Below are 22,483 nucleotides of genomic sequence, written 5' to 3'. Positions count from 1 at the left end.
GAATATCACAAATGTGGAAATACCAACAAGGGACAGAGGAAAAATCAGGAAGATATCTTAGGTGTAAAAAGGAAAAAGAGTAACGATAATTAGCATTCAAATTTACAATTTAACAGTTCTCTGTGGGATTTAAATCCTCCATACGAGGTGATAAAGAAAAAGAATGACCTAAGGACATGTATTCTAGCCTACTCTGCCTTTCTACTAAAATGAAATATAAGAAAGCCAGTTACATGAGAATGAAACTATTCCTGTACCACAAAAGAAATACTAATCCTTCTTATTTCATTACGGATGTTTTTACTGGGGGGTTTGGCCGTCTTCCAAACATCTATTTGCTAATATCTTGGGAAAAGAAAAAAAGGAAACTATATTCTTGATCCAAAAACTCTGTTAGTATATTTTTGTTTCATATTATTCTGCCAGTTACTCCAATACCTATTGGTAAGTGATCATTCACCTATTTCTTAATTCCAGTGTCCTTTAGAAAAATTTCCTTTAAGTAAAGGATTTCACATTCACATTCTCAACCCCCTTTATATCCCCATTATGTAGTACTTCTTTAAGTTACAGATGAATTTAGAAACTATAGTATGCCCAATGTTTAGATAGATAGATAGATAGATAGATAGATAGATAGATGAATATCAAAACACTGAGGTAGTATTTCTCAGCTAATAAAAAGAAAATTTTAAATATGATAAGCAATGACAGCAATGCTTTGGAGAAAATTATACATTCATCATACACCACTGACCCCATTTAAATTTCTGTAACCTTTTAGAAAGCAAACTTTCAGTATGTTGCAAGGTACAATGAAATACAGTATCCCTTAAACTCATAATTCCATTTCAAGAGAGATGCTCTAAGGAATAATTCTAAATATGGAATAAAACCATTTGCATGATATTATTTGGGGGGTTTTGCATGATATTAATTTGTAAAAATTATTTTTTAAAAAAAATTATTTGCATGATATTAATCTGTAAAAAAAAATGCTAAGGTAATATACTGCAATGGTTAATCAGGTAATCAGATGGACCTAGGTTCAAATCCCAGCTAAAACATTTAACCACATATGTGCTTTGGGTGAATTATTTAATTTCTCTAAAGCTTTAATTTGTGTTATCTCTAGTATCTTCTCTCAGCCAAAAGAGAAAGGGCATGAAAGCCGAAAGCTAAGTTCAAATGTGGCAACACCTGATTCCTTCCTCCTACTAGTGCTTCAAAGTGTCTACTTTAGCATATTTTCAGTGGATGATTTTCAAGAGAAACACTTTTTCAAAACTCACCCGCGAATGTGGAATTTTTTCCCAATCTCCTAAGAATTGTGTATATTTCCCTATCCTTATCTATATCACCTAAAATAGACTTAAAGTTTTTATGTTCTAGTTACTGAAGGATGATGACCTCACCAACTCAATTAGGCAGAGAGACTATATTACTTTTTGAAAAAAATTGTTTAATGTTTATCCATTTTTGAGAGAGAAAGAGAGAGACAGAGTGCAGGCGTGGGAGGGGCAGAGAGAAAGGGAGACACAGAATCCCAAGCAGGCTCCAGGCTCTGAGCTGTTAGCACCAGAGTCCTACGAGGGGCTCAAACTCATGAGCCATGAGATCATGACCTGAGCTGAAGTCAGACGCTTAACCGACTGAGCCACCCAGGCGCCCCATGTTACTCTTCTAAAATAATCCTTCCAAAGAGGACCTATTTGTCTTTTTTTAATTAAGGTTTTTTTCTAAATTATCAACTTTTTATTTATTGTTATTTTCTTATTTTATCTATTATTTATTTATACTATTATTTAAGTATTATTTATTAAGGTTTTTTTCTTTATTAATCTTTCCAAAGAGGACCTATTTTTTTTTCTCTATTAAGGTACATTGACACACAATGTTACATTAGTTTCAAGTATACAACACAGTGTTTGGAAAACTCTATACATTATGCTACCATCTGTCACAATATCATTGACTGTGTTCCCTATGCTGTATATTTTTATGTGTTTGATGGAGGATTGTGAAGTACCTCTAGTAGTTTTGGCCCTTTATTTGGGAGTCATAAAGAGCCTCAAAGTTGAAATAAGCTAGTGCAATCACTTTAAGTATTGTGAAAGAGCTGGGTATTTTTATCAGATTATATAACATTTGCCCATTCTTACTGTTTTTAAGAGCACTAGAATTAAGACAAATTCTGTTCAAGACACTAGGTGGAGGTATGACTTTGACTTGGATAAAACTTTCTGTATAAACTCACCAGCTGCCTATCTCTCAGCAGCTTTCCATATTCCCTCCACCTCAAAAAAAGCCAGCCATTTTTATCTAATGACTGTATTTCAACTCTTTTCTAAATGACCTATAAGCAAAGAATAAATTTTTAATTTATTGTAACAGTCTTTACAGTCACTATTAGCTTAAAACTCATAAGTAATGCTTATCATTATACAAAATTACTATTTGATACTAACTGGAAACTAATATCTATTACTAACTCCTAATAGCATAACGATAATAGTTACTGCATGCCATCCCCCACCACTCTGCTGCAGTTTATACAAAGTTGGGGATATACTGACGCCTCCAGCTTTGCCCTTTGGCCTAAAGCTACTGAACAAAACAATGGAAGAGCGGATTTACTGTATTTCTTGGCAGCTTCCTTCTTAGGAAGGAGGACAGTTTCAGGAATTCTTTTCCTCGTCTGCTATAAAGAATATGATTAGTTACTGAATTTTGGTGAGCTTAAATTTTGTGTTAGGTTGATTAGTTTTTTCCCCAAACCCACCAATACTGCGCTTGGCAAGTCTAGCATCCTTTGGACTCCCACAGGGTTCAGGTTTCATGCCGTCATGGGCTGAAATTGCTTCTGTTAATGCAAACTTAAGTGGCATACTTTTCCATCTTCTCTTTGCTGTCAGATTTTTCTGCATTTCCTAAAATTACTGATTTTAAGTGAAAAATCTACTGATCCAAAGGATAAGGAGGACAGATATTATATGGACTTATTTTAAAAATAGAACAAATTTCCTAAAATAGTAAGACTTTACTTCAGGTATTTTTTAAGTATGACAAGGAATCAGTAAATAAAAGATGGACCTAGAATAATAATATTATGGAAAGTGAAGAACAGAACAAAGACATTATGAGATAAGAGATCGAAACAGGAAAGAAATAAATGAGTGAAATCTAAATAATCATTGCTAGCTCTTGTAGAGTTTTAAATTCGCATAAAAACTGATAATGAAGAGCAGCTAAACTCGACTCCATTTTGCTGACACTAAAGATAACTACCTTGAAAGATTTAGGACTGTTAAAGAGGATCAGGAAATTGAAGCTTTGGGGATTTCTCACTTATGATAATAGTTATAATCCTTACTGTATCCTATTCTACACTTACTGTCTAACTCATTCTACTTTTTACTGTCTACTTCTTACTGTCTACTTCTTACTGTCTAACTCATTCTACTTCTGTTTTTTCTTAATTTAAATTTTAGTTAGTTAATGTAGACTGCAATATTGGTTTCAGGAGTAGAATTCAACACCCAGTGCTCATCACATGTGCCCTTCTTAGTACCCATCACCCATCTAAGCCCATGCCCCACCCGCCTCCTTCCATCCTCCAGCCCCCTTCCACCCTCAGTTTTTTCTCTATTGTTAAGTCTCTTGTGGTTTGTTTCCCTCACTTTTCTTCCCCACCCCCTACTTCCCACAACTGTTCTGTTTCTTAAATTCCACATATGAATGAAATCATATGGCATTTGTCTCTGATTGACTTAGTTTGCTTAGCATAATACATTCAAGTTCCATCCACGTTGTTACAAATGGCAAGAATTCATTCTTTTGGATGGCTGAGTAATACTCCATTGTACATACATGCCACATCTTCTTTATCCGTTCATCAGTTGATGGACATTTGGGCTCTCTCCAGAGTTTGGCTATTATTGATAATGCTGCTATAAATATTGGGGAGCATGTACCTCTTTTAATATGTATTTTTGTATCCTTTGGATAAATACCTAATATTGCAATTGCTGGATTGTACGGTAGCTGTATTTTTAGGTTTTTGAGGAACCTCCATACTATTCTCCAAAGTAGCTGCACTAGTTTGTATTCCCACCAGCAGTGCAAGAGGGTTCCCCTTTCTCTGCATCTTGCAAACACCTGTTGTTTCCTGTATTGTTAATTTTAACCAATCTGACAGGTGTGAGGTGGTATCTCATTGTGGTTTTGATTTGTATTTCCCTGATGATAAGTCATGTTGAGCATCTTTTCATGTGTCTTGATGGCCATTTGTATGTCTTCTTTAGAAAAGTGTCTATTCATTTCTTCTACCTATTTCTTAACTAGATTGTCTGGTTTTTGGGTGTTGAGTTTGAGAAGGTCTTTAGAGATTTTGGATACTAACCCTTTATCAGATATGTGGTTTGCAAATATCTTCTATTCTGTAGGCTGCTTTTTAGTTTTATTGTTTCCTTTGCTGTGCAGAAGCATTTTAACTTGATGAAGTCCCAATAGTTCCATGTTTGCTTTTGTTTCCCTTGCCTTCAGCAACATGTCCAGTAAAAAGTTGCTCTGCTTGAGTTCAGACAGGGTGCTGTTTTTGTTCTCCTCTAAGATTTTGATGGTTTCCTGTCTCACATTTAGGTCTTTCATCCATTTTGAATTTATTTTTGTGTATGGTATAAGAGAATGGTCCAGTCTCATTCTTCTGCATGTTGCTGTCCAGTTTTCCCAATGCCATTTGTTGAAGAGCCTGTTTCTTTTTCCATTGGATAAACTTTCCTGCTTTGTCAAAGATGAGTTGGCCACATAATTGTGGGTCCATTTCTGGGTTATCTATTCTGTTCCATTGAACTATATAGGTCTGCTTTTGTGCCAGTATCATACTGTCTTGATGACTACAGCTTTATAATAAAGTTTGAAACCTGGAATTGCGATGCCTCCAGTTTTGTTTTCCTTTTTCAGGACTGCTTTGGCTATTCAGGGTCTTTTGTGGTTCCATAAATTTTTGGATTGTTTGTTCTAGCTCTGCAAAAACTGCTGATGGTTTTTGTTAGGGATTGCATTAAATGTGTAGGTTGTTTTGGGTGATATAGACATTTTAACAATGTTTGTTCTTCCAATCCATGAGCATGGAAAGTTTTTCCATTTCTTTGTCTTCAATTTCTTTCATAAGCGTTCTATAGTTTTCAGAGTACAGATCTGATTTTACCTCTTTTGTTAGGTTTATTTCTCGGTATCTTATTATTTTGTTGCAATTGCAAATGGGATTGATTCCTTGATTTCTTTTTCTGCTGCCTCATTATTGGTGAATAGAAATGCAACAGATTTTTACATATTGATTTTTATATCCTATAACATTGCTGAATTTATGACTCATGCCACCTCTTAAAATGGATTTAGAATCTGGATTTAACCCTAGAGATTATCAGAAAGGAAAAAAAAACAGAGATGAATGATCATGAGAAAAGTTTTTAAATTGATAGTTAAAATAATCTTTCTATACTGCAAAACGGAATACAACGAAAGCTGACATGGTGATAGAGGTTTGCAAGGTAGATAAAATGCTGAAATACAGTGAAGAAGATGAAGAAGGAACTTTAGTAACCTTTAACTGGTAACCAGTCTCCTTCAAGGCTGTGACCCTTGGCATGGTTAAGGGTGTTTAAAAAAAATATTTCATTAAAAAAACTAAGTTTTACTCATATAATCCACCAAACAGGTCTTCCAAAAAATTCTACCTATTTACATTATTAAAGTATAGCTAATATTGAATTAATAAGGGATAGCATATTTATATAAGATTTAATGTTTCCCAATAGTCCTTTTCCAATATTCCAAGTAGATTTTCAATAGGAACTGAGTACATAATTTTAAAAACTAATAATGTATTTTATTTTCTTTTTTAGTAATTGGTCCAGTATCAGCTGGTAAGTTCTATTGTCTTTCTCAGTTTCCTCTGGTCCTCTGTAACATCTGGGTTGCTTTATTCACACTGATACTTTTGACACCTGGCCACTCTGAACCTGGAGAGTTAGATTATATTCCATCTCTTCTCCTCCATACTTTCTAATATTCCTTTAATTTACAAATAATTTGGGGGTAATTGGTGGTATAACAAAGTCCCAGAGAAGGGCAAGAACAAAGAAAAAAAGTTGTTAACCTGGTTACACTATTAAGTTACAGAAGAGGAACAAAGGGAAACAATGTTCATAAAATATGTTGGGGTCAGATCACAGGAAAGACCATGGAAATAGCACACTAAGAAATTTATATTTCAATCTGAAACTTTATGGTCACAAAACAAAATTCAAAAGATAAAAAGTGGAAAATATGTAATGAGAAGATAATGAATGTAAGTGAGAGTTTTAGGAGGGACAGACTGCACATGGAAACAAAGAAAACACTAACTAGAATAGAGTTGAACACAAGAAGAAAGGCTTTTTCTTTGTCTTCTCCTTCATAAAGTACCTAAATCTGAACCACCACTGCTGTTCAGAGAAAAAGGGTAAAGAGCAGTACTTCGAAAGCCTTTTCTGACTTCTCCTTGAAAGAATCTTTTGGGACTTGCCATTCATACCAGTCAGGCAAACTACAAAAATTTGTGTTTCCATCAAAAAAACCCACAAATCTATTGGTCTAAATGTACCAATTAAAAAACAAAGACTAACAAAACTCTTATAAATAGAACCAAAGAAAAACCAAATAAATAGCTATTCCATGTTCATGAATAGGAAAACTCAATATTGTCACGATATCAATTCTTCACAACTTAATCTATAGATTCAGTGTAATGCCATCAAAATCCCAGCAAGATATTTTTTGGATATTGGCAAACTGATTGTAAAATTTATGTGAAAAATCCAAAGACCCAGAACAGCCAATACAATGTTGAAGGAGAACAAAGTTGGAGGACTGATACTACTCTCCCTCAAGATTTACCTGATAAAGCTACAGTAATCCAGATAGCGTGGTACTGTTGAACACATAGACAAAAAAACCAGTGGAACAGAACAGACATCTCAGAAACAGTCCCACATAAATATAGTTAACTTAACTTTGACAAAGAAGCAAAGGCAATACTATGGAGCAAAGATATTCTTTTCAACAAATGATGTTAGGACAACTGGACATCCACTTAAAGAAAACAAATATCTTCTCCCATATCTTACACGCTTCAAAAAAATTACCTCAAAATGGATCACAGACCTAAATGTAAAACTTAAAACTATAACACTCCTAGAAAATAACATCAGAGAAAAGCCAGATAACTTTGGGTATGGGTAATGGCTTTTCAGATATAATACCAAAAGCATGACTCACGAAAGAAATAATTGATAAGCTGTTACTCAGTAAAATTAAGAACTTCTGGAGACAGACAATCTAATTTAAAAATGGGCAGAGAATTAACTAAATATTTTTCTAAGGAAGAGATACAGATGGCCAACAGATACATGAAAAGATGTTCAATGCCACTAATTATCAGGGAAACAAATCAAAACCACAATGAGATATCACCTTACACTTGTCAGAATGGCTAAAATCAAAACCACAAGAAATAACAAGTGTTGAGGATGTGGAAAAAAAGAAATCCTGCTGCACTATTGTAAATTGTTTTGAACCGTGAAAAACAGTATGGAGGTTCCTCAAAAAATTAAAAGAAATATCATGTGATCCAATAATCTACCCAAAGGAAACAAAACATTAACTTGAAAAGGTATATGCACCCCTGTTTATCGCAGAATCATTTACAATAGTCAAAATACAGAAGCAACCTAAGTGACGATCAATAGACAAATGAACAAGAAAAAGGTGATATACAGAGAGAATATTATACAGCCACAAAAAGGATGTGATCATGCCATGTGCAACACCACGGGTAAACCTAGAAGATACTATGTTGAGTACATAATTTTAAAAAATAACAATGTCAAGTAAGTCAAAGAAGACAAATACCATATTATTTCACTTATATGGAGATTCTAAAAAAACAGAACAAATTTATAAACAAACAAAAGCAGAATCAGGCCTATAAATACAGAGAACAAACTGATGGTTGCTAGAGAGAAGTGGGGCTGGGGGGTGAAAAAAATGAGTGAAAGGGGTATGGGAGATATAGTCTTCCAGTTATGAAATGAATAAGTCACAGAGATAAAAGGTACAGCACAGGGAATACAATCAATGTTTCTGTAATAGCATTGTATGCTGATACAATTTTAAAAATACAATTAAAAAAAATACAATTTAAAAAAAAATTACAAACTTCTGTTACCAAACAATCCAGCAACCATGCTTCTTGGTATTTACCCAAAGAAGCTGAAAACCTATAACCACATGAAACCTACACACAGATGTTGACATCAACTTTATTCATAGTTGGTAAAAACTTGGAAGCACCAAAAGGTCCTTCAGTAGCTACATGGATAAATAAACTGTGGTACATCTGGAAAATGGAATGTTATTCAGTGCTAAAAAGAAAAGAGCTATCAAGTAATGAAAAGACACAGCAAAAACTTAAATGCATATTACCAGGTAAAAGAAGCCAATCTGAAAAAGCTACATACTATATGATTCCAATTACATGACATTCTGAAAAGGCAAAACTACTAGGACAATAAAAAGATCAGTGGTTGCCAGGTGGAGTAGAGGAATAAGGATGGATAAAGAGGCAGAGCACAGATTATTTTCAGGGCGGTAACAATAGTCTGTATGATATTATAATGATGTATACATGTTACTATATATTTATGCAAACACACAGAATGTACAACACCAAGAGTAAACCATAATGCAAACTATAGAGTTTGAATGATCACTATGTGTCAATATAGGTTGATTAATTGTGACAAATGTACCACTCTAGTGGGAGACAATAATGGGCAGGCTGTGCAATTGCATGTGGGCAGGGGGCATATGGGAAATCTCTATACCATCCTCTTAATATTGCTGTTAACCTAAAAGTGTTCTTAAAAAGTAATCGCTTTTAAAAAATTATCAGAGCAGATTTAAAACACTGACCCAACTCAACCCCCCAAAAAATGAATAATCCAATTAAAAAATGGACAGAAGACATAGACATTTTTCCAAAGACATACAGATGGCCAACAGACACATGAAAAGATGGTCAACATCACTCATCATCAGGGGAATGCAAATCAAAATCACAATGAGGTATCACCTCACACCTGTCAGAATGGCTATAATCAACAACACAAGAAACAATAGACGTTGGCAAAGATGTGGAGAAAGGGGAACCCTCTTGCACTGTTGGTGGGAATGCAAACTGGTGCAGCCACTCTGCAAAACTGTATGTTAAAGTTAAAAATTAACTTTAAATTAAAAACAGTTAAAAACAGAACTACCCTACAATCCAGCAATCACACTACTGGGTATTTATTCAAAGGATACAGAGACACTAATTCAAGTGGATATATGCACCTCTATGTTTATAGCAACACTATAATTATGGAAACAGCCCAAGTAACCATCAATTGATGAATGAATGGATAAAGAAGATATATATGTTTACACACACACACACACACACACACACACACACACACACTGGAATATTACTCAACCATAAAAAAGAATGAAATCTTGCTATTTGTAAGGACATGGATGCAGCTAGTGTATTATGCTAAATGAAATAAGTCACAGAAAGACAAATACCATATGATTTCACTGATATGCAGAATTTAAGAAACAAAACAAATGAGCAAAGGGACAAAAAAAAGAGACAGAGGCAAACCAAAAAACAGATTATTTTTAAAAAATATTTACTTATGTTTAAGAGAGCGCATACAGGGCAGGGGCAGAGAGAGAGAGAGAGGGACAGAAGATCCAAAGGAAGCTCTGCACTGACAGGCTAGCAGCTAATGAGCCCAACGTGGGGCTGGAACTCACAAACCATGAGATCATGACCTGAGCTGAAGTCAGATGCTCAACCGACTGAGGTACCCAGGTGCCCCCAAAATACATTCTTAACTATAGAGAACAAACCGATGGTTACCAGAGGAGAAGTGGGTGGGGGCACTGGTTATATAGGTAATGGAGATTAAGGAGGGCACTTGGGGATTAAGGCACTTACATTACATTAAAACTTCTAAAAATAAGTAAAATAAATAAAATTTTAAAATTTAATAAAATAAATCAAAATTTAAAAATGACCCAGCTATATGCTATCTGTAAGAAACTCCAAATTTTACAATAAAGAGAAAATGACAGAAAATGTATACAATGGAAGCATTAATTTTTTTAAAAGCAGGAGTAGCTAGGGGCACCTGGGTGGCGCAGTCGGTTAAGCTTCCGACTTCAGCCAGGTCACGATCTCGCGGTCCGTGAGTTCGAGCCCCGCGTCAGGCTCTGGACTGATGGCTCGGAGCCTGGAGCCTGTTTCCGATTCTGTGTCTCCCTCTCTCTCTGCCCCTCCCCCGTTCATGCTCTGTCTCTCTCTGTCCCAAAAATAAATAAAAAAACGTTGAAAAAAAAAAAAGCAGGAGTAGCTATATTAATATCACATAAAGTAGACCTCAGAGTAAAAATTTACCAGAAACAAGAAGGGATATTACATAATGATTTTAAAAAATCCAACAAGAAGACCTAGAAATCCCAAATGTGTATGCACAAAACAAGACAGCTTCAAAATATATGGAAGAAAAAACTGATAGAACTGAAAAGAGAAAGAGAAAAAACTCAGTTATAGCTGGGAAATTCAATACCCCATTCTCAGCAATTGATAAAACTACTATATAGAACATGAAAGAAGTGAGAGGATCAGCCATGTGGATATCTGAGTGGAGAATAATTTAGGCAGAGAGGACAAGGAGTAAACCAGTCTGGAGTAGGAATGTTTTTAGACTATTTGAGGGATAGCAAGAAAGCAAGGGTGGCTGGTACAGAATAAAATAATACAATGAAGATAAGCTATTAGTGAGTTATAGGGAACAGATCTTCCAGTATTTTCTTCTGAGAGGTGCTGTAATGGCTTTGACTGTGAATCAAGAAAGATGGAAAATTATAAGTGAATCATAATCAGAGGGGTGACATGAATCTTAAAAGGATCCCTGTGGCTGCTATATTGGGACTCACTGGAAGGCAAGGGTGAAATCAAAGCAATCAGAGAGATGAAAGTAACTTGGATCACAATGAGAGTCATAAAGGTAGTGAGTAGTAGCAGGTTCTTACATCATACTGAGGGATCTGCTGTCCTACTAAAGCACTGTATCCTGCTAGGAGTCTTGAATGGTACTTAGAACAAAGAATTAGGGAAATGGGAATACAGAACTGTGTTTCTAATCCAAAAACACTACCATTAATATACCTTCTTGTTTCGATTTTCAGAAATGCCTTAAGTACCTCGTAGTAAGTTCCTAATCTATTTCTAATACTTTAGTTTCTTTTAGGGCAGAGATGGGCAAACTTTTCTGTAGAGGGACAGATAATAAATATTTTAAGCCTTGCAAGCCATAAAGTTTCTGTCATAACTACTCAACTCTGCTGCCATAGCACATAAGTAGTCACAGACAATATGTAAAAGAAAAAACATGGATGTGTCACAATAGAACATTATTTGTAGACAATGAAACTTGGATTTCATATAATTTTCTCATTTCACAAAATACCATTCTTATTTTTGCAACCATTTAAAAATGTAGATCCATCCTTAACCCATAAGACATACAAAAACAGGTAGCGAGCTGGATTTGTTCCATGGGTTATACCTTGGCAACCCCAGATCCTTGAGTTTAAATACATATTTTTATCCCTGATAAACATAATCTTGGGGTTTCTGTTTCTCACAATGTTATGCTTTTTTTTAAATTACTTTGTGCTTTCTAATATTAGATGTAACCAAGTAACATAAACATAAGAGATACACACACATATCAGTACCTGGCAAAAAAGTACCTTAACGATTTCATAAATAGTGTCACCAGTCATCATCTAAGCAAGACCATTAGTGCATCCCCTATTTTATAAATTTTAATTGTGCAACTCTAGACAAAATTGCTAATGATTAATTAAAAGTAAAGGCAATTTGGGGCACCTGGGTGGCTCAGTAGGTTAAGTGCCTGACTCTTGATTTTGGCTCAGGGCATGATATCATGGTTGTGAGTACAAGCCCCGTGTAGGGTTCTGCACCATCAGTGTGAAGCTTGCTTGGGATTCTCTTTCCCTCTCTCTCTGCCCCTCCCCTGTTCATTCTTGCTCTCTCCCTCTCTCAAAAGAAATAAACTTAAAAAAAAAAAAGTAAAGGCAATTAAAGTAGCTAATCACAGTGACATCTGCATCAGGTCAGTTATTCCTTTTTCCCTTCCCCTTAGATTTACAACTAATTAGACATCCACAATGAACCTGAACTTCCTCTGGACAGTGTAACAATATCCAGGAGTTTCTACCCATCTGTACCTCCAAAAGTGGGCAGATAGGACCTCAGTGGGGACAGCGGATCCAAAAGAGTACATGAGCCTGCCCCACCATCACTCCCCACACTCAAGAATAAGGGAACCAGGAGAATACAAAACTGGGCAGATACCCACAGCCAATAGAGAATTTTTTGAGGTCAATTTTACCTCACCAGGGAATCTAGCACACCATCATAGTGGGATAGAGACAAGGCATGGGAAATGGAGGAAATCACCAAACTGGCCCCACTCCCTAGGGTGTCTGCAAGGCACTGGGCTTTCAATAGTATCAGAAGCAACTTCTGCACAGGAGATGGAAAGCAAAAGTAGTGACTGGCCATCTGGCTACTCCAGTTGTGTGGGCTGCACCTAGAGGAAGGACCTCTATGACTGGGGAAATATCACAAGGCACTTGAAAGAATGCATTTCCTGCTCTCTGCTTTTAGATTTAAGCAGGAGGTCTGCCCATGGACTGCTGGTAGTGTCTTGCCTCACTAAGGATCCCCCTACTGGGCTAGCAGCAGGCACCCTCCAAAGTATCTATCCCTGTCCATTCCCACCCACCCACCTTCCCCATGAGGCCCCAGGTGCTAATCACAGCTCCTCCCACTCTGTTGACAGTTCTTTGTATGTGCTGCCAAGTGCAGCCCTGAGGAGAAACACCACCTTCTGGAATACAAAAGAAAGATTTTCTAATTGCCTGACCCCTGAATTGCAAGAAACAAAGTTACCATAAATTCTTAACTAAAGAAGGTGTCTGCTACTTCAAATGTGAACACAAAAACACATATTGTCAAATACTATGAAAAATCAAGGAAATAGGTATCATTTTAAAAAATGATAATTCTCTAGCAAACAAACTGTAAGGCATGGAATATTGTGTTTTAGCTGATAAAAGAATTCAAAATAGCTGTTATGATGAAATTCAATGAGTTACAAGAAAACTCAGAAAGGCAATTCACTAAATTCATAAATAAAATTATTGAAGAGAATGAATTCTTTACCTAAGGAATTGAAATTATTTTTAAAAAACAAATTCTGAAGCTGAAGAATTCATAAGTGAAATGAAGATGCAACAGAGCTTAAGTAACAGGGCAGACCAGATGGAAGAAGGAATAGATGACTTGGAGAACAGGAATAGCGAAATATTTTAGTTACAAGAAAATAAAGGAGAAGAGAAGGAGAAGGAAATACAGAGTTTATTTAAAGAAATATTAACTGAGAACTTCCAAACCTTGAGAAGGAACTGGACATACAAGTCCACAAAGCTAACAGAACACCTATTACCTCAAAGCAAAAAGACCTCCAAGACACATGACAGTGGAACTGTCAAAATCAATGATAAAAAAAAGAATCTTAAAGTCAGGCAGAGAGTGGAAAAAAAGTAACCCCCATTAGGCTATCAGCAGATTTCTTGGCAGAAACTCTATAGGCCAGGATAGAATGAAATGATCTATTCAAAATATTGAAAGTTAAAAATTGCCAGCCAAGAATATTTTACCTGGCAAAGTTATTTTTCAGACATGATGGCAAAATAAAGGCTCTTCCAGAAAAACAAAAGCTGAAGGACTTCCCAGCACTAGATCTGCCTTGCAAGAAATACTGAAAGGAGTCCTTCATCTGAAGTGAAAAGACACTAAATAGCAACATAAAAACATATGAAAGTACACAACACCCTGGAAAAGGTGAGAAATAAACAGAATTAAAAGATGGTAATGCTATATTAGAATGGTGTGTTAAGCACTTAACTATAATGTAAAGGCTAAAGGAAAATGTATTAAAAATAACTAAGCTACTTCAATTTGTTAATGAATTTGTTAGTAGAAAGACCTAAATTGTGACATCAAAAATATAACAGAACAGAATAAAGCCTTTATAGGCAAATGAAAATAAGTTGTCATTAGTATAAAGTGGATTATTGTATCTATGAGATGCTTTATGTAAGCCTCATGGTAACCACAAAGCAAAAGTCTAGAGATTTACAAAAAATAAAAAAGAAGAGATTGAGCATGTCACCATTGTAAATCACCAATTTACAAAAGTAAGCAGAAACTGGTGGAAAAAAACAATGGAGATACAAAAACAAAAACAAAAAAACAAACAAAAAACAATAAGATGGCAGTAAGTCCTTACATGTCAATAATCGCTCTAAATGTAAATGGATCAAATTCACCAATCAAAAGGCATAGAGTGGCTAAATAGATACAAAAACTAAACCCAACCATATGTTGTCCACAGGAGACTCGTTTCTGCTCTAAAGACACACATAGGCTCAAATTGAAGAGTTGGAAAGAGATATTCCATGCAAATGGTAACCAAAAGAAAATGGAAATAGCTATGTTTATATCACACAAAAGAGACTTTAAGCCCAAAACAGTAACAAAGACAAATAAAGTCATTATATAATGACAAAGGGGTCAATACATCAAGAAAATATAACAATCTTAAATATATACACTGCCAACACTGAAGTGCCTAAATATATTAAGCAAATACTAGCAGATCTGAAGGGAAAAATAGACAACAATACCACAAAAGTAGGGTATTTCAATACCCCACTGTCAGCAATGGATAGATCATGCAAAAAGAAATCAACAAGAAAACACTGAAATTGAACCCTACTTTAGATTAAACAGATTTAGAAAAAATATATAGAATATTCTATCCAACAAAAGCAGAATACACAGTCTTCACAACTGCTCATGGAACATTCTCACAAAATAAATCTTGGCAAATTTTGGAAGACTGAAATAATAACCAACAATGTTTTTTGATATAAATGGTATGAAACCAGAAATCAACAATAAAAGGAAAGCTGTAAAATCTACAACTCTGGAAACTAAACTCACTTCTGAACTACCAACAGGTTGAAGAAGAAGTCAAAGGGGAAATTTAAAAAATTATCTGAAAACATGTCAAAACTTATGGGATATGGCAAAAGCAGTTCTGAGAAAAAAATTATAGAATAAATGCATATATTAAGAAATTAGAAAGACCTCAAATAAACAAACTAACTTTATACCACAAAAAAACTAGAAAAAGAACTAATTAAGCCCAAACTTAGCAGAAGGAAGAAAATAATAAAGATCAGAGTGGAAATAAATGAAATAGAGAACAGAAAAACATACCACCAACAAAACTAAGAGATGGTTTTTTGAAAAGGTTAAAAAAGTTGACAAACCAGGGACACCTAAGTGGCTCATTCAGTTAAGCATCTGACTTTAGCTCAGGTCATGATCTCACCATGCATGAGTTCAAGCCCTGCATCAGGCTCTGTGCTGATAGCTCAGAGCCTGGAGCCCACTTCAGATTCTGTGTCTCCCTCCCTCTCTGCCCCTTCCCCACTCACACTGTCTTTCTCTCTGAAAAATAAATAAACATTAAAAAAAATTGACAAACCTTTAGCTAGATTAAGAAAAAAGAAAACTCAAAAAAATAAAACTAAAAATTAAACAGGAGACATTACAATGAATACTATTGAAATATATAGGATCATAAGAGACTACAATGAACAATTATATGCCAACAAATTATATAATCTAAAAAAAAATGAAAAAAAATCCTAGAAGCATGGAAAGAAATACAAAGAAAAAAAAATCTGAACAGACTAATGACAAGTACAGAGACTGAATCAGGCATCAAAAACCTCACAACACAGAAAACCACGACCAGATGGTTTCACCAGTAAATTCTACCAAATATTTAAAGAATCAATGCCAATCCCTCACAAACTCTTCCCAAAATTTGAAGAGGAAGGAACACTTTGGACCATTCTATGAGACCAGCATTACCCTCATAACAAAGACAGGTAACACTACTACAAGAAAAGATCATCAATATCCCTAATAAATATACATGCAAAAATTCTAAACAAAATATTAGCAAATTGAATTTAAGAACACACTAAAATGATTATATACCATGACGAAGTGAGATTTTACGTGGAATGCATGTCTGATTCCATACACATAAATCAATAAATTTAATACATCACTTTCATAGAAAGATAAAAATCACATGATCATCTCAATACATGCAGAAAAAGCACTTGACAAAACACAACTTCCTTTCATGATAAAAACACTGCACAAATTGGATATACAAAGAATATACCTCAACATAATGAAGGCTACATATGACAAATCCACAGCTAAGATTATACTGAACAGTGAAAAACTTGAAGCTTTTCCTCTAAGCTCAGAAACAAGACAATGATGCCTACTCTCACCATTCTCATTCAATAATAGTACTAGAAGCTGTGGCTAGATCAATTAGGCCAAAGAAATAAAGGCATCCAAACTGCAAAGGAACAAGTAATACTGTCACCATTTGCAGATGATACGATTTAATATATAGAAAATCCCAAAGACTAAAGCCAAAAACTGTTGGAACTAATCAACCATTTCAGTAAAGCTGCAGGATATGAAATCAGCATGCATTATTTCTACACACAAATAATGAAATATCTAAAAGTAATAAAAAAAAAACTATCCCATTCACAACACATCAAAAACAATAAAATACCTAGGAATAAATTTAACCAAGGAAGTGAAAACTACAGGATTTAGCTGAAAGAAATCCAAACAGATACAAATGAAAAAATATCCTATGTTCATGGACTGGAAGAATTAATACTGTTAAAATGCTCATACTACCCAAAGCCATATATCGATTCAATGTAAGACCCACTTAAATACAAACAGCATTTAAGAAATAGACAAAACAGTCCTAAAATTTGTTTGGAACCACAGAAAAACCTGAATAGCCAAAGCAATCTGGGGGGAAGGTAGAGGGGGAGTGGAGGTATCACACTTCCTTAATTTAAACTATACTATAAATAGTAATAGTAATAAAAACTGTACATGAATGTAGACACATAACCAACAGAACAGAAAGTCCAGAATTAAACCCCCACATATAAAGTCAACTAATACTCAAGGAGCCAAAAACAATAGAAAAAGAATAGTCTCTTTAACAATGGTGCTGGGAAAACAAGATAAATACATGCAGAACAACAATAATAGTAGGAGATTTTAACACCCCACTTACATCCAAGGACAGATTATCTAACCAGAAAATCAACAAGGAAACAATGGCTTTGAATGACACACTGGACCAGATAGATTTAACAAATACATTCATGGCATGCCTGAGTGGCTCAGTTGGTTAAGTGTCCGACTGAGGCTCAGGTCATGATCTCACGGTTCGTGAGTTCGAGCCCCATGTCAGGCTCTGGGCTGACAGCTCAGAGCCTGGAGCCCACTTCAGATTCCATGTCAACCACAAGAAAAATCTGGAAAGACCACATATAGCTGGAGGCCAAATAATATGCTACTACACAATGAATGGGTCCACCAGAAAATAAAAGAAAATTTTAGAAGTACATGGAAACAAATGAAAGTGAAAACACAATGGTCCAAAACCTGTGGGATCTGGCAAAAGTGGTTACAAGCAGGAAGTTACTTCAAGAAACAAGAAAAATCTCAAATAAACAAAGTAAACTTACATCTAAAGGAGCAAGAAAAAAACAACAACGAACAAAACCCCAAAGCAGCAGAAGGAAGGAAATTATAAAGATTACAACAGAAATAAATGACATAGAAACTAAAAAAAAAAAAATAGATCAATGAAACCAGGAGCTGGTTCTTTGAAAATAAAATCAGTAAGATTGACAAACCTCTGGCCATACTTATCAACAAAAAAAGAGAAAGGACTCAAATAAATAAAATCACAAAGAAGAGAGGAGAAAGAACCAACATCACAGAAATATAATCACAAGAGAATATTAAGAAAAACTATATGCCAAACTATATGCCAACAATTGGACAAACTAGAAGAAATGGATATAAATACCTAGAAACATATAACCTACCAAAACTGAAAGAAGAAATAGAATATCTGAGCAGACTAATATCCAGTAACAAAAATGAATCAGCAATTAAAAAAAAAAAATAACAACAAACGAAAGCCCAGGGTCAGATGGCTTCACAGGCAAATGCTACTAAACATTTAAAGAAGATATATATTCTTCTCAAAATATTCCAAAAAAACAGAAAAGGAAGGAAATTCCAAATTCATTCAAATTCAAATTCATTCCAAATTCATTCAATGAGGCCAGCATTACCAAAACCAGTTAAGGACACCATGAAAAAAAGAGAACTACAGACCAATATTTCTGATAAGCATAGATGTAAAATTCCTCAACAAAATACTAGCAAACCAAATCCAAATCCATTAATAAAATCACTCACCATGACCAAGTGGGATTTATTCCTGGGCTGCAAGGGTGGTCCAATATTTGCAAATAAATCAGTGTGATACATCACATCAATAAGAGAAAGCATAAGAACCATATGACCATTTCAATAGACACAGAAAAAGCATTTGACAAAGTAAATGCTTTTCACGATAAAACAAACCTCAACAAAGTAAGTTTAGAGGAAATATACCTCAACATAATAAAGGGCATATATGAAAAACCCACAGCTAACATCATCCTCAATGGGGAAAAACTGAGAGCTTTTCCCCTAAGGTCAGGAACAAAATAAGGATGTCCACTCTCACTACTTTCATCCAACACACTACTGGAAGTCCTAGCCATAGCAATCAGACAATACAAAGAAATAAAAGACATCCAAATTGATAAGGAAGAAGTAACACTTTCACTATTTTCAGATGACATGATACGATATATAGAAAACCCTAAATATTCCACTAAAAAAAAAAACTACTAGAACTGAAAAATGAATTCAGTAACATCACAGGATACAAGATCAATGCACAGAAATGTGTTGCATTTCTCTAGACTGGGATAATGAAGAAGCAGAAAGAGAAATTAAGAGGGCAATCCCATTTACAATTGCACCCAAAATAATAAGATACCTAGGCATACATCTAACCAAAGAGGTGAAAGACCTCTATTCTGAAAACAATAAAACACTGATGAAAGAAATTGAAGATAAAACAAATGGAAAGACATTCCATGCTCATGAATTAGAAGAGTAAACATTGTTAAACTATCTATACTTCTCAAAGCAATCTACACATTTAATGCAATCTCCATCAAAATACCAACAGCATTTTTCACAGGGCTAGAATAAACAGTGCTAAAAACTGTACAGAACCACAAAAGACACTGAATAGCCAAAGAAATCTTGAAGAACCAAAGCTGGAGGCTTCGTTTCACAAATTCTGGACTTCAAGTTATATTACAAAGTTGTAGTCATCAAAATAGTATGGTACTGGCACAAAAACAGAAACATAGATCAACAGAACAGAACAGAAAACCCAGAAATAAACCCACAATTATCATCTTCGACAAAAGCAGAAAAGACCATCCAATGGAAAAAAAGACCGTCTCTTCAACAGAAAGTGTTGGGAAAAACTGGACAGCTACATGCAAAAGAATGAACCTGGACCACATTCTTACACCATACACAAAATAAATTCAAACTGGATCGAACTCCTAAATGTGAAACCCGAAACCATACAAATCCTAGAAGAGAACACAGGCAGTAACTTCTTTGACATCAGCTGTAACAACATTTTTCTAGATACGTCTTCTGAGTCAAGGGAACCAAAGTAAATATAAACTATTGTAACGAAATCAAAATAAAAAGCTGCTACACAGCAAAGGAAACAAGCAACAAAACTAAAAGGCAACCTACAGAATGGGAGACAATATTTACAAATGATATATCTAATAAAGGGTTAGTGTCAAAAACATATAAAGAACTTATAAAATTCAAGGATCAAAAAACAAATACTCCAATTAAAAATGGGCAGAAGACATGAATAGACATTTTTTCCAAAGAAGACATCCAGATGGTCAACATATACATGAAGAGATTTTCATCATCACTCATCATCAGGGAAATGCAAATCAAAACTACAATGAGATATCACCTCTCACCTGTCAGAATGGCTAAAATCAACAACACAAGAAACAAAAGATGTTAGTGAGGATGTGGAGAAAAAGGAACACTCATGCACTGTTAGTGGAAAGGCAAACTGGTACAGCCACTGTGGAAAACAATATGGAGGTTACTCAGAAAGTTAAAAATAGAACTACTCTATGATCCAGCAATCTTGCTACTGGGTATTTATCTAAAGAATACAAAAATACTAATTCAACTGGATATATGCACCCCTATGTGTATAGCAGCATTATTTACAATAGCCCAATTATGGAAGTAACCCAAGTGTCCATCAATTGATGAATGGGTAAAAGAAGAAGTGAGACTAGAAAGATAGATGATAGACAGAGATAGAGATACCTAGATAAAGACAAAGTGATATATATATATATATATATATATATATATATGAATGTTATTCAACCATAAAAAAGAATGAAATATTGCCATTTGCAACAATACGGATGGAGCTGGAGAGTACAATCTTAAGCAGAATAAGTCAGTCAGAGAAAGCTAAATACCATATGATTTCACTTATATGTGGAATTTAAGAAACAAAAGTGCAAAAGGGAAAAAAGAAAAGAGAGACAAACCAAGAAACAGACTTCATTACAGAGAACAAACTGATGCTTACCAGAGGGGAGGTTGGTGGGAAGATAGATTAACAGGTGATGGGGATTAAGGAATGCATTTGTCAGGATGAGTATCTGGTAATGTATGGAATTGCTGAATCACTATATTGTACACCTGGAATTAACATAACACTGTATATTAAGTAACTTGATTAAAAGCAAAAACTAAAAAAAAACATAAAGAACAATTAAATTAAGCCCCTGTCTTACACCACTCACAAAAATTAACTTGAAATGGACCACTGATTTTAACACAGACCCTGATACCATATAGCTCCTAGAAAAAACTGTAGGGAAGAAGCTCCTCAGTGTTGGTCTTGGCATTGATTTTTCTAGACATGACACCAGAAGCACAAACAACAAAAACAAAAACCAACAAGTTGCACTACATCAAACCTAAAGGTTTCCACACATCAACCGAAAAAATTTTAAAAAGGAAAAGACCACCCATGGAATGGGAAAAACTTTTTGCAAACCATATATTAGATAATGCGTTAATATCTAAAATATATAAAGAACTCTTACAACTCCATAACAAAGAAGAATCTGATTGCAAAATTGGCAGAGGAACTAAATAGAAATTTTTCCAAAGACATCCAAGTGGCCAACAGACACATGAAAGAATGGTCAGCAACACTAATCATCAAGAGAAATGCAATCAAAACCATAATGAGATATCAAGTCACACCTGCCAGAATGGCTCTCATCAAGAACACAAGAGGTTAAGTTTTGGCAAGGATACAGAGAAAAGGGAACCGTTGTATACTGTTAGCAGAAATGTAAATTGGCTCAACCACTATGGAAAACAACATGAAGGTTCATCAAAAAGTTGGCACATATTCTAGGTATATATCCAAAGGAAATGATAACAAGATATCAATAAATACATATACTCTCATATTTACTGCATCATTATTCACAGTAGCCAAGATATGGAAACAATCTAACTGCCCACACCAATGGATGAATGGATAAAGAACATGTGAGATACACACACACACACACACACACACACACACACTGCAATAGTACTTGACCATGAGAAAGGACATCTTTCCATTTGCAACATCATAGACGGACCTTGAGCATATTATGCTGAATGAATAAGTCTGACAGAAGACAAGCACTGTATGGTATCATTTATATGTGGAATCTAACATAGCCAACCTTAGAAAGTAAAATGGCAGTTACCAGGGAATTGCCGGGGAGGGGGGGAAGGACGGGGTTGGACAGGTGTTGTTCAAAGGTACAAACTTGCAACACATAGTAAATAAGCCCTAGAAATCTAATGTATATTATAGTGAACATAGACAATAATATTGTATGATAATCATCAAGCTTGCTAAGAGACCACATCTTAATGATTCTAACCACAAGAAAGGATCATTATGTAATGTGATAGAGGTTCTAATTATTGCTATAATGGCAGTTATATTACTATATACAAATCCATCAAATTTACATGTTATACACTTTAAATTTGTACAATGTTATATGCCAAACATATTTTAATAAAAATTTTTAAATAAAA

The 22,483-nt window shown here is 34.8% G+C and overlaps 1 protein-coding gene across 1 annotated transcript in view; it reads left to right on the top strand.

The window, feature by feature from the left end:
• TSBP1 (testis expressed basic protein 1) overlaps nucleotides 1–22,483 on the top strand; it is a 181,847-nt gene that overhangs the window by 54,924 nt on the left and 104,440 nt on the right. Inside the window, exon 28 of the mRNA XM_058736135.1 lies at nucleotides 5,907–5,927. Coding sequence (XP_058592118.1) covers nucleotides 5,907–5,927 — 21 coding nt within the window. The remainder of the gene's footprint in view (nucleotides 1–5,906; nucleotides 5,928–22,483) is intronic.

The sequence above is a fragment of the Neofelis nebulosa genome, chromosome 6, assembly GCF_028018385.1.
Source record: "Neofelis nebulosa isolate mNeoNeb1 chromosome 6, mNeoNeb1.pri, whole genome shotgun sequence".
NCBI classification, from domain to species: Eukaryota; Metazoa; Chordata; class Mammalia; order Carnivora; family Felidae; genus Neofelis; species Neofelis nebulosa.
Note: the sequence above shows the minus strand (reverse complement) of the source record. Positions and strands in the feature narration are given on the sequence as shown.